The sequence below is a fragment of the Rhinolophus sinicus genome, linkage group LG03, assembly GCF_036562045.2.
Source record: "Rhinolophus sinicus isolate RSC01 linkage group LG03, ASM3656204v1, whole genome shotgun sequence".
Lineage (NCBI taxonomy): Eukaryota > Metazoa > Chordata > Mammalia > Chiroptera > Rhinolophidae > Rhinolophus > Rhinolophus sinicus.
The window spans coordinates 165,637,178-165,651,406 of record NC_133753.1 but is presented as its reverse complement, the minus strand read 5'-3'; the positions used below and the strand labels follow the sequence as shown (position 1 = coordinate 165,651,406).

At 45.8% G+C, this 14,229-nt stretch overlaps 1 protein-coding gene across 1 annotated transcript in view; it reads right to left on the bottom strand.

Moving 5' to 3' along the window:
- Positions 1-2,978, bottom strand: part of LOC109453391 (chondroitin sulfate proteoglycan 4) — a 56,674-nt gene extending 53,696 nt beyond the window's left edge. The window contains exons 1-2 of the mRNA XM_074329209.1: positions 2,784-2,978; positions 450-918 (exon numbers count right to left, since the gene is read on the bottom strand). Of these exons, the coding sequence (XP_074185310.1) occupies positions 450-918; positions 2,784-2,978 (664 nt within the window). The remainder of the gene's footprint in view (positions 1-449; positions 919-2,783) is intronic.
- Between the last annotated feature and the right edge of the window lie 11,251 nt (positions 2,979-14,229).

Below are 14,229 nucleotides of genomic sequence, written 5' to 3'. Positions count from 1 at the left end.
AAGGATCAGAAGGGAGGACAGCAGGAATCCTTCATGCTGCTACGCGGAGTACAACCAGGAGACCGGCTTTGAAACCCCAACCCCGCGGCGAGGATCGCGCGGAGGTCAGGTACAGGGCCCTCCCCTGGGGCTCCACGCCTGGCCGGAATCGGAGGGGCCAGGCCGCACGGAGCCGGGAGTTGGAAGTTTTCCGCGACGGCGCCGAAGCCACTGTGCAGGACCGAGGAGTCTCCTCCCCAGGCCGCCCAGCTCAGGAAAGAACGCCCGGCCCGAGAGTTAAAGTCGGAATCGCGGCAGCACCGGCCCGGCCGCAGCGTTTCTGCGGCTCCGGGAGCACAGGGGGTCTCCCTGCCCGCGCCCTACCTTCTGCTCGCCACCCACCCTCTCCTAGCGGGCTCCGCGCGCGGCCAGCCGGGGAAGGGACGGGGAGGGGAAGTTCGGGCGCGTACCTCCGAGCGCCCCGCGCGCCCCGCAGAGCCCCAGGCAGGCGGCGAGCAGGACAAGGCGGCGAGCCCCGAGCCGCCCCATCCCGCCGCGGCGGCCCCGCGCCCAGCGCTCGCTCCCGGCGGCCGCCGAGCTACCTGCACGGCCCCTCTCCGCCCGCGGCCCTGACCGGTAGTCTGGCAAGGGGGCGCCGCCCCCAACCAGCTCGGGGGCTGGACTGGGGCGGGGAGAGCCCTTTGCAACCTGCAGCTGTTGCACCTCATCAGCGCTCGTCTTCACTCTAGGATCCGCGGCCTTCCGGTCCACGGTGAAATCAGACGGCGCTGGTGCGAGGGTCCCAGCACCCAGACAGGCGCCAGAGGACACTGCGTACGTGGCCCTCGCCCTGCGGCGCAAGATCTGCCGTGCAGTTAAGTGTGCGATCAGGTGATGCTGACAAATGGAGCCTGAAGGAGTTGGGAGGAGGGAGGATTCCTAGAGGGGGTAGGACCCTAACACAGCTTTGAGGCCGCCAGTGGCCCTGGCCAGAGTGAGCTCCAGGAGGGCAGGCGGTTATTTTTTGATTGCTGTATCCCTAGTGTGGTCCTGGTGCATGGACACCAGCAAATATGTGTTGGATGAATGAGTAAGAATGAGAGAGGAGAAAACGACATAATCAATCCTCAAATGTGAGCTTTATTTTTATAATAAAGGACAGTCCCTGTCATGAAGGGACTCTGGTCCAGCTCCCCGCACAAGAATGCAGGACATGGTGAGGCCAAAAAGGAACACCAGTGGAGCCATGGATAGGGGAGTCATACCACTATATTCTCCCTGGCGGCTCGGTTGGAGACTCAGGAGGCAGGAGCTGCAATCTGCCATCTGCTCTGCCAACCAACTTGCTAGCTGCAATCCACCATCCTCCAACCCCCTAGAGTAGCGATGGCAATTATATTAGTGGCCAATGGCTAACTGGTAACAGCTGATGGCCATCTGATTACAGCTGATGGCCCTCTAATAACCAAGCCAACACCTTTCCACGTGAGGCCGAGAGCCTGGAAACTGTCCCCACAGTCCCTCAAAGTAGTTCATTGAATTTGGGGAGCAACTATCTATCAGATGAATCATTCAAGGCCAAGAGTCATGTGCAGAAACTCTCACAGCCTGATTTGGGACACATAATCCTAGAAGGCAGAAGCCTCACCCAGGTCTGAGGCTTCTGATAAAACTGGATTTGACTGATAAAGAGTCCAGGGCCTTCTAGATCAGCTTCTTTGGGCCACGTTTCCCCCTCTGTGTGTTCTCTGCAACATTAGTGTTTGACAAAATGCCAATGCATGTGCTAAAAATGCAATCAATGCTAGTGACATTTTTTATTCCTAATAAAATTAAAGATTAGCTCATTTGCCCTTCCTTAGTTGAGTTCTGTAATAAAGAGCTTTCTAAGCATAGAATCCAGTTTGACCTTTTCTTCAGCAGATAATCTATGATTTGTTTCACTCCTCAGCAGACATGTTTCCTCCGCCCAGCAGCCCTCCGTTCTCCTGGGAGCCTCACACTCCTTCTCTAGGTGAACTGTTTCTTACTTCCTCCACTCATCCTGCCCCCCACCATGTGCCCCCCACCAGAAAATGGGAGCTGCCCGTCAACTCTCATGACCTTTCCAGGCTACAGTGATTGGTCAGGGGATGGCACTTGATGCAGAGCCCTGCCAGTCAGTTCCAATTTGAAACTTTCAGGGAGGCTTCTAAGGGAAGAGGGTCTGCTCCTTTCTGGAAGGGAAGAAGGGAAGCTATAGGTAGCCAAGTCTCCTGCTGTTTCAAAGAAGCTAGACCATAATAAGAAAAGAGAGCAGACAGAGCGAAGATGTACAGCATGGGCTGGGGTGCTAGCTCTTCCCTTATCTTTTCTGGAATTTGGTTCCATGAGTCAGTGAAGTCCCCTTTAACCTAAGCTGGCGCAGATTGGGTTCCATTACTTGGGACCAAAAGAGCTTTGTAATTATCTTTAATCCAACCATGCTTTATATCACACTAATTCCCATGTATGTTCTGCAGGCCATAAATTTGCAAGCTCTGAGATAAGGAGCAGACGTCTAGCTGACTGATACTGGACTTGTAGCATGAATGCCAAGGATACTGTCTGTCCCCAGTTCAGATTGCCTTCGCACTCATACTGTTGACTTGCTTCTGCGAGTTCCTGCAGCTATCTGCATGGGGGCTTACTCTAGGTCTAGGAACATGCTTGGCCCATGTATGGTTGCCCATATAATCCCAAGGCAGGCAAAAGTGAATTCTCACAGGAGCAGTTCTCAACCAGTGACAGAAGGAACTTGGTGGAAAAATATCCACGCTTCCTACCTCTAGAGTGGGACACCTCTGAAGGGGGTTCTGAACAGTCTCCTGCAGGACTGAGCTCTTCTTGCCCACAATAGTAACCTGCTCCTTAATGTGGATAGTTGGGGGACCCTCTTCCCCATACTTAGATATCACAAAACTAAAAAGTGTTGGAGTTGGAAGGAGCTTCTTGAGACTTTCTGATCTAGAAGCAGCCATGTCATAGTTAAGCATATGGCCACTGGCTTTGTATCCATCTTACCTGAGTGTCCCAGGACAAGTCCCTTAGGCTCCCAGGGCCTTGATACCATGACTGCCACATTGTTTCTTATCTGCAAATGGGCATAACAATAGTTCCTACCTCCTAGAGTTGGTGTGAGGATTAATTAAGGTTTTTTTGAGGTCCTAGCATAGAGCCAAGGGCCAAAGAAGCAGACAGATCCCACTGAGATCTGAAATGGTTTTGTGCCTACTGTGGATGAGTCAAGTGCCTCATGTCATACAATTCCTTTCTCCTCTGTGGGTTCTTTAGCTTCAAACTAAATTAGGACAGGATTTCAGAGTAGCTTGAAGAGTCTGGCTAGGGATCCCCAAGCCCCTTGCAAGAATCCTTAAAGCTGCCTGGTTTGGTGGAATTTCTACCCCTGCCTCACTCATCTATGTTTTCTAGTTCCTTTGTGTCCTTTCCCCTCCCCCCAAAAATACCATGCACTTTATCAGTGTTGTCTGACTGGCAAGCAAGAAACGAGCACTCCGTTGGGCTGACAAGCAGCTAAAAAGGGAGCCACACAAAAAAGGATCAATTTTCCAGACTGTGCACAAACCTGTTACTCTTAGCCACTATGGCTCGCTCACCATTTACAGCTCCACATAAACTGAACTAAATATATGTCTCATTATAAATCTCAGTATCACACCATGTTAGTAATCTCCAGCATCTCCCCACTGCCCACAGTAGTGCTGACTTTCTTGAGGCTGAAGAACCCTGGATCAGGTGGGTGGGAGTTGTAGCTCTGCCTCTAGATGGGTGACAAGTCATAGACACTATATTAGCATCAATTTCCTCTTCTGTAAAATGAAAGGGATGGATTAAATGATCTGTAAACTCTCTTCAGGCTCACAATGTTATGATTCTAATTTGTCGTCATTGGCATCAGGACAGCTGTGCCATTTAAATAGAACTCTTTTAATTATCACACAGAGATACTTGGAATTTTGGGATTTTACTCAGACCAAGGCAGTGATTGCTAATAAACTTGGGGCTTTTAATTCAGAAAAATCATTTAAAATGTCAAAAAAAGACTAGGAATTATCTCCCTGCAGAGTATTACTTGCTTCTCTTCTGTAAATTATTACTTAAATTACTTAAATACTCAAAGATTGAATGCCATCTCCAGCCAATTTCCATAGCAGTTAAGATGGTTTTAAAATAATGAGAAATTAATATACGCAGTTGTTAGGGAAAGCCCAGTTATGGGTACGGTGACTCTAAGGATGTTTCTTTGTAGTGTCTGGCCAGAAAAGTCCATCTACGTAGGGGTCACAATCAAATTCAGTCATTTTGCTGACACTCACCTGCCATATCCCAGCAATAAGGATTATTTTATTCATATTTTAACCTGAATTCTGTTCACTCAGAAATGAAAATATAGATAGCAAAGAATGAATATGGAGAACTAAAGGTACGCAGAAATGAAAGTATAAGAATAAAGATATGAATGAATTTAATAAATATTTATTGAACTCTCCCAAATGCAAAAGGCACACAAAAGACGTCATGGTGCATAGAGAGATGAATTAGATCCCGTGCTTTCAAGGAAGTAACAACATAGAGGAAGGGTATGAGACATGTACAGCAGTGATTTTAACAAAGGTGAATTTGAAACTGGGCCCAAGACTCTTATCTGGAACTGTCAAACCCATATACCTTTGATGATGAGACCGACTTGAGCAGCTATGTCTGATTTACATGACCCCTCACCTTCTAACCCCATGTGATTGAACCAGGATGGGTTTTTGGTCTAAGGGACATGACCTTGGGGAACAAGAATGTCAAAGCTGATTGCTTCTCAAAACTTTCAACCAAGAGGCATTACGAATGCAATGGTCTCACATATATGTGGAATCTAAAGAACAAAATAAGTGAACAACCAAAACAGAAACAAACTCAGATACAGCGAACAAACTGATGGTTCTGGATGGGAGGAGGGTTGGGGAGATGAGTGGAAAAAGTGAAGGGAGTAAGAAGTACAAATTGGTTGTTATGAAATAGTCAAGGGAATGTAAACTACAACGTAGGGGAATATAGTCCATAATATGGCAATAACTGTGTATAGTGCCAGGTGGATACTAGATTAATTGGGGGGGAGGGGATCACTTCACAAATTATATAAATGTCTAACCAGTAGGCTGTACACCTGAAACTAATATAAAACAATATTGAATGTCAACTATAATTGAAAACAAAAAGTTTTTTTAAAAGAATGCAATGATTTTGTGGCAGTCACAGGACTGGTAAGTCGTGTGGAGATGACTCCTTACTCACTAAGCCAAACTTACTCACCAACCAAAGACCCATGTCCAGCTGAAGCAATTACCTCCAGTGACCAGGAGATCCTTCACTACCCTGCAAAGCCCACACAGCTTAGGCCACACTGACGGGAGCACAACGGCTTGGAGCACATACAGACTCTCCCATCCTGGCCAGGGGGCTCTGCCTACCCCTAAGGGAACTATTTCAAGAGAGTTGCTCTAAGCAAAAAATGGGAAATGTTATCCAAGTGGGGAAGAGTGCATGTTTTCTGCTCTTCCTCAACTTGTAGGAAGATTGAAAAAAAAAACTTTCTAGGAGATTCCACCTCAAAAGAGAACCAACAGCTAATAACGTGAAGCTGTGGCATATTTGGGGGCTAAGGACTTGGAAACCAGAGGACTTGAATGGGGCCAGTCTGACCCTGCAGGAACCTAGGCTCCTTCACCTCCCTTGTCTCCTCGAGGTCAGATAACACCCAAGGCCCAAGTTTAAATAGTAACAGCCTCATCATTTAGGGAGGCAGCTTTTCATGTAGACGCTACAACCCCTGACTGGATGAATGGTGAGAGTTTCAAATCCCAGCTCTGCAACTCAACAAGGTAGGTTACTTAGCCTTTCTGCCTCAATTTCATCATCTGGAAAATGGACATGGTATAGTCCATAGGAATGTTTTAAATGAGATCATCCATGTAATGTGATCAGCACGTGATGGTAGGCAACATTGTGGATTACTAATTATTCCCTGTTGCTTTTAAGCAAAGTGAGATATCCCTTCCTTGAAGAATATTGTTCAGACATGCGAAGACCAAGGGGAAAAGGAAACAGCTGGGTGGGGAGGGATGCTGAGATTTATTTCACTTAAAAAAAAAGTTACTCAGCCACACTAGTTTGCTTGCCAGGGACAGAATCCCACCAAAAGGGCCCTAACAAAAACAAAGGCCATATATGATGAACATGAGGGGAACAAAAGCCCTTTCTGGTGTCTAGTGAGACCTTGAAGAATGGGTCAATGTAAGAGCCCAGGAGGAAGGAGGACTTGAGGTCTTAAGAAGCGTTTCTGTAGAGGTGAGGGCAGAAGTCAGTTGGCAATGGGTTAATGAAGAAATGGGGGATGTCCTGGAAGCTGATGGTGTGAAGAATTTAGCTTCAAAACACCTTCATGTTTCACCTGGTTATCATTTCTCGTTTAGCTGTCAGCAGTGAATAGCTTAATATTGAAAGAATGTCAAAAATTTTGGAATCACATAACTTGATGCAATTACGGGGGTCAAAACCACCATCTGCCTTTCGAAACCTGTATTAAAAAGAATGAGAAGGCTGGGCTCGCTGGTTTCTGGGGTTACTGCCAACTCCGACATTCCACGATGCCTTGCACAAATGAACTTTTACAAAGGCTTTTCAGTAACACAGAACACAGAAAGATGGCTCTTGTCTGTAGTCACAACGGGAATTCTTGTAACCTTCCCACAACTGGTGCATCCTCTGTTCCTCACAGCCTCGTCTCCTGCGTAGCATCACTCAGAATCAAGCCTCCATCAGGCCACAGTCTTCGATGTAAAGCCACCCACCAAGTGACTAGGGGTCCACATGGCCAGCTGTGGGGGGTAAGCTGCTCCACACAAGCCCACGCGAAGCCCTGTGCTGAGTCCCAAAGGTCCAGGGTAGTTTATGGCCATTTATATGTCCACAGGACATCTGTGGACGTCTCAGCAACCAGGAAAGAAGAGATTGTCCCCCCGCCCCCCTGAACAGCCCCGGGGGCTCAGACACAATGCCAACAGGCAGCAGGCCTCATGAAAGGAAGACACATTTCTGCTTCACTTGCATTTCTAACACAAAGCCTCATTCTGGTAACCCTAGTTAAAGAAATATAAGAAGCCACAGGAAACTGTTTTGGGGAATCTTTGAACTAGAACCTTGATTTTAGATTGTTGAACTCTGCTTTCCAAAGAACCATTTACCGCTGCATTTGGCCTCCCCCTTTTGCAAGTTACACATGTGACTCAGTCCTACCTTTGCCCCACAGCTGGGTGAGACTTGAAAAAAATGCACACTAAAAAGACTCCTCTGTCACGTGGCTTTTCCAGATCCAGAGCACTGAAGATTTTCAAGTCAGAAATAGCAAGCACCGCCAGCTTTTCCACAGCCCCTTCCCGGCCCTCCTACTCACGATCCTGTGTCTCTGGTGCCATCTGCAGGAAGGAAAAACAGCCAGCTATTAATATTTTATATCTTCATATGGTGGTTCACATATTGTACCGGTGGCAACTGACCACAGAGGAGAGACAAATGAGCATCCTAAGAGGCACCAAGAGAACCAGAAAGTCCAGTTCCATGGAAATGGAAGGAGTCAAAAGAATTCATTAGGAACACTCAACAAAGCTGAAGTCATCAAGAGGAGTCGAGTAAATTAAAGAGGAAAATTGTCCCATGGTTTTGGCCACTTAGATAAAGCTAACCTTGATGACAGTCGCTTCAATAACCCAGCAGGAGACAGAAATTATACTGCCCTGAATGGATGGGGTGCAAAGAGGAAATATCATGTGCAGATGGTGCTTCAAAGAGTTTGAGTTGAAGAGTAGGAAAACTGCAGGGGGAGAGGAATCTTATATCAGGAAAGGGATTTTTAGGATTAAAGCTTGTTTTTAAGTGGGAAAACAAAGAGAAGGAGGGATGGAACATTATAGGAGAGAGAGGGGATGCGAGAGGTGGGTCCTGGAAGAGGCAAGAGGTGATGGGTCCAGATACAGTGGAAGTTTGTCCTGAACAAGAGGAGAGGAGGTGAAGACGGACTTAGGCATATGGCAAGTTTATAGCTCAGAGCGCAGGGAACTGAGCTTGTTAGCGTAAATTTTCTCTATGAAATAGATGAAAGGTGCCTGCAAAGGATAAGTGGGTTCAACAGGGGCCTGGAAGGTTTGGAATTATCCTGGGTTCTATCTTCCTTCCTTTCCCTCCTGTTATGTAAAATTGTTCATAAATAGGTTGACCATTACTCCCGGTGTGTACAAAAGAGTCCTGGTTTTTTACTATCGTCCTGATGTAATTATTCATCATATCTATTCACTCTCACCAGTGTCCCAGTTGGAATAATAGATTATATTGTGACTGGATGTACATATGTAGAGTCACAATATAATTGAGACACAGAGAGAGATGGGGAGAGAGAGAGAGAGAGAGAGAGAGAGAGAGAGAGAGAGAGAGTAGCATTTTGTCAACCTGCACAACTGTGTCATTTTCTCCTGTAGACCCTGCAATAGACACAGAAAAGGCAAAGTATAATATTGACCCAAGGTTGGAAATTTTCTAGGTAAGTGAAGTGAAAGGCTAGGAATTCAAGAGACTTGAAAGTTCTGATGACTGGATAGTATGCGGATAAGTGATATCCATCAGTGCTGCTTGTGGGACACGTAGGTAAAAAGACAAGCAAAGTGTGTGATTTTAGGCATCTCTCAAGAGGGAAAGCTAGCATCCTCCCAATGCCCTGTTAGGCCCATGTAACCTGTCCTCACCTCCAACATTCTGCCACCTCCCTCTCATTTACTCCTCTGTGGAAAAGAAGACCACAGCCTGAGAATTTACAGCGAGGATTGCTCTGCCGGAAGGAGGGGTGGAAGTGCTTAGAAGTTGGGTGAGCACAACAGCTCAGATCCTTAACACATCAAAATGACAGACTTTCCTTCACATACTGATACAACCTAAGACACACACCCCTCCCCCCAGCTGAGAATTGCCTTGTGAGAAGGGCTGTGGTGGGACTTTTGTGACATACAGGTGGGGATGAGGGCCCTTATGGTAGGCGGGGGAGGAGAAATCTAGGGTTCACCAGAGGATAGGAAATACTGTAGTCATAAATTAGCAAACTTCAAAAGGCCATATGGAAAGAATGGTGATTACATACTTTTTAAAGAGATTGCAGCACTTCCTAAGCAAACATCAGCAACCCATCATTTTACTAGAGTTTATTTCCTTTCTCTAAATAGCAGTTTGTGAAGCTCTGAGGAACAGCAAGATACCAGATATGTGTGGAGTGGAGTAATAAGGAAAAGTCAACCCCACACTAGACAGCCACCCTAAGTACATTGCTCCTCAAGGTCCCCTACAGAAACACCGATCAGTGAGAGCCACTGCAAGGACTGGCCTCCCACAGCACCTGGGAGCAAGGCCTTAAAGTGAAGGAAGAAAGTTAGAGCAGAGAGGAGCCAGAAGGACTTTCCTTTTGTTTCCTATGAGAGATGGCTCTGGAGACTCAGGGCAGTGGGAGACACTTCCTTGAGCCAAGATGAGATTCAGGATGAGTCCATCAACATGGGCCATACAGGAGTCCCCTGTAGGCCACAGAGTTACAGGAACAGTTGTCAAAACTGTGGGAGGCTGTATTTCAAGTGACACCATTAAAATATACCTGCAATTCTCTCATTCCTCTAGCCCCGTAACCCCATCATCTCTCCTTCCGATTCAGCAATTGGGTGACAGCTTCTGTTCTATGTCATGAGAAAGAAGAACACTTACCTAGAGGGAGATCTGACTCAAGAACCTATAGGATGAGGAGTGAATCTCCTTCCTGTTTCTCTTCCACTGCTACTCGTAAGAACTTCAGGACTAAAAGCCAAGTCCCACTGAAACCAAAGCCTTAGGCATGATGCCCTGCTGCCTCCCATACCCACAGCCCTGTGCCAAACACTCTGCCAGAGCATCTGCTAGGCATCTACCATCTTCAGCTGCTTGGAAAATGTCATCTGATGAAGGAGTAGCCCAGAAACTACTGACAAACTCACAGCATCTGTCCAGAGAGACCGTTGCTCTGTGGCTCTTCATTGAATTCAAGGGACCCTCCTGATGATGGCTCACTCACCATTGACTTCACAGAGTGGGGAGCCTAGTGTCCTCCCTCCTCGGGAAGCCTGTATTCCCAAATGAGACTTTTGAACAAAAATGTCTTGACCAGAATCCCCACCCCAGAGCTGCCCTAGGAGGGCTGCTTACACTGTTGCAAACTGGCCAAAGTCCATTTGGCCATTCAGTAAATGTCCAGTTCTGTTTGGGTAAATATCAGAGGCTGATCCTCTGTTGGTTCTAAGTGGGTTGGGTTAGACATTCCCTTCACCATGAGCTCTCTACCTGGTTGCAGAATAAAGAAAGGGACAAATTCTACCCAAAGTCACAATTCAGTCCCACAGCCTGTGTGTGGCAGAAGAGGTCCCACTCTCTGCCCTGTTCACATGATCACCTTTACATGAAAGGCCCATCCCAAGGTGAGTGAATGCCCATCTCTGTGGTCAAGTTCAATGACAAAGTCCCATCGTGGCCAGTAGAAGCAGGGTAAGTGATTTTAGATCTGGAAAGCAGTTATTGAAGTCTTGGGCTTGGCAAGATTCTTCAACGTTGTTCATTCAAGGACAAGGCGTCCTGTACAATACTCCCCATCAAATGCTATCTCACACCGTGAATTTCACCACTTAAAATTATCCCACATTCTCTTATGATAATTAACATACCCTCTTGGGTTTTCTTGCAATAAGAATACGTATGTTAAGTGTCAAGAAATCTACTCTTGAGTTTTAGATTTCTGTTTAGGATTCTGTATAACTAGTTAATAGCCCTGTGAGTTTCAAAGGTTATTAAAGGATGAAGATTGGGGTTAACTTGTACACAAAAATCACAGCTTATACAAATTGTTTTAAAGTAAATTAAATTAATCCAAAGACAATATAATCAACTGTCTGCTGCTAAAATAGAAGTAAACCCTAGCGCTCGTCACTCATGGGTAGTCCTCATCTTCCTTCCAATATAAAGCAATTGGCAATCAATTTTTGTATCTCTCTCTCTCTCTCTCTCTCTCTCTCTGTCACACACACACACACACACACACACACACACACACACACACACACACACGCAACACTCATCCCTTTGCTTAAATCAGAAGGGACTAAGAAAATTAGGCAACAGCTATGTACTTTTATGATGGCTCTGATTTCTCCAGCTCAGCAAAATTTGTGATTTAGTTCATTTACTTTCCATGGAGCACTTTGCAGAGCCCATCAAGAAAGTGAATGCATGACTGGAAGGTTCAGAAAAGGCTGCTTGGTCTTTGCATGAGTTTGAGGTTTCAGACTCTACAGATGTTGCTCTGAGAATGGCACATGTGAAACTTCCACTGCACAGAGTCTGGGACTCTGACTGAGGGGCAGCTGCTTCCTGGTTACACAATAACATCCCAGCACCCAAAATAAAGGCTCAGGATACTCAACCCACCAGTCCCCAAGTACCCTCCCCGGTAAACTGCTATGTGGGACTGCTACGTCTCCTTCCTCGTCACTCCCACATACCTTATACTCCCCTCTACTTTCATTACACCCTCCTGGGCCCACATGTTTATTAATTATACAATTATGTCTGATATTCTAGATAGTGTCATGGTACCTTGCATGTATGTATAGGTGCTTCACACACACAAAAACTGGAAACTTGTTTCCATTTTCTTTATAGTTCATGCATTCGCTTATTCACTGATTTTTGATGGAACATCCAAAAGTCACTTCAAAGGGGAAGATTTCAAAGTGGATCCATTTTCAACATTGAACTCTACTCTATGGGTGGGTCTATCCCAGGTATTTGGACACGGCATGGAGGATAAATGTTACAGACAAGAATACTTTTACAGGAAGTTGATAGGCTAGCTTACCTCTTCCCAAACACGTCTATTAGATAGATAATAATAATAATAACAACAACAACTAGTATTTTTAACAGTGTTTACTTTTTTGCCAGGCACTAAGTGCTTTACTCATTTAACCCTCATTATAACTTTATGAGATAAATAGTATTAATATCCCCATTTTGCAGATTCCACTATCGTGCCTGGAATTCTGCTGTTAGAGATGCATTTACTAGATTTAAACTACACCTACTAGATTTCAACTACTAGATTTAAAATGAGGCAATTCTCTCAATTTAAATGTGTTATCCCTCAGTGTGGTGACGCAGAAGTATTCCAGATGAAAAACAAAGCTTAGTATAAATTAGCTAACAAAATGCCTCACCTCCTACATAATAGTCTGCACTTGTCATCAGAGCTGGAGGACAAGGCTTTGAGGAGAGGGGGACAGACAGGGCAGAGAGAAGGCCGGATGTACACCTATATCACATCAAACTGGGAGCCCTGTATCTGGGGCTTCACTGGGAAATGATGGCAGATGGTGGCCAGAGCAACTTTTGTGTTTTTTAACGCATTTGTCCACTGACCCAGGATAAACAAGATTTTGGGGAAAGGAGATTTGAGGCTTAGGACAATGGACTGACTGATGCCTAGACCCAATATTCAATATACCGTTGCTTGTCAATCAAGTGTGATTTTGCCCCCAGGGGACATTTGGCAATGTCTGGGGATAGTTTTTGTCATGACTGGGGGCAAGGGGCCCAGGCTAACGACATTTAGTGGTTAGAGGCCAGGTATGCTGCTACACATGCTACAATGCACAGGGCAGCCCTCTCACCACAGGAATTATTTGGTCCAAAATATCAATAGTGCTGAGGTTGAGAAATCCTGCAATACATCTGGAGCTGCATCTGTACGACCTGAAGTCAGCTGGCCTTGCGGGCCATGATAATTGCACAGGGGTGCCCTCCAGTGACCAAGGTGAATCATGAGCTTACATTCCAATGAGTGTCTCTTGGTCTCAATCCTTTGCCCCCTGTCTGCTCAGCTTTCTAAGGAAAAGCTAGAAGGGATGTGCTGTCCTTTATGTGTGCTGTCCCCTCGCCCCACACACATGAATTTATGTGAAAGTATAAAGAGCCTGAGGCTTCTCCCTTCATGATCAAACCCCTACAACTGTTCAGTCTCTTAACTCTGTGAAAACAGTGTTGTGTGGCAAGAGTGCACTTCAGGGAAGAGCGAGCATGAGAACCAGAGAACTCTCTCTGTAGTGCCAACTAAATATTTCCTAAATTCATACTTTCTTTTTCTTGGCTCGTCCAGCTTCTTTTCATCTACAAAGTCAGTGTGGCAACTTGCACTCCCGTAACTGGCAGAGTGGCATCATCTCTGCTGTCCAGGGAACATCAATGAGCTTAGCAAAAACAAAATCCTTCTGGTATCTATGAAACCAATGGCCTTCCTTACCTGTGCGTAAATCTCATGACACCCTATTGGCACTGACCCTTTATTCTCAAAGCAATGAAGGGACATTATTAAAACTCTTCTTATTCCTTAAGCTCTCAGATAATTGCTGTGGCCTTTCCGTGGGGTCTTTATAAAATGCCAATATTATTGGGAGAGTGTAAGCCTGAGACTCATTCTGGGTCCTTCCCCTGACTGATGTTGTGTGAAGCAATTTACCCTCCCAGACCATCACATGTGCCAGGCTAGGCCTGTGCTGAGTGTGATCAAATCACTCAGCCTATTAGAGTGAGGGAAGGTTCAGTGCTTCCCAGCCTCGAGGGAGCTGATTCCTTGGGTATTAAAATACACATGAAACAGATATTGGGCTGCCCAGCCACAGGCCTTGGCCTTCCTCTGTCTTCTACCAGCCTCCTGACTCCGATTGCACTGGAGCATGTGAGGTTTGGTGAATGGTTTGCCAGCCTGTGGGAAGCTCTGAATCCATCTACTTAGAATGCTTCAAAGATTTTATGTTCAAAGTCAGCCTTCAAAAATAATGACCAAAGTGGCTCATTCATCCCACCAGTAACTTGACCACTGACATTTCAGAGAAAACCAAAGAATTCAGTGCTATTTATTATCTTGTGAAGCATAAATTATTGTACCTTCTTGAAATTGAAATTGCATGTGTAGGAGGAAGAACACACTACACTTAGGTTCAAAGCATTTACTTGTTTTTTCAAGTACCCCATCCCCACCTTGCTTAAAATTCAACTCAGCATGAATCACTAATTCTGACAGCCAACTCACCCTTCCCATGAGAATGTTCT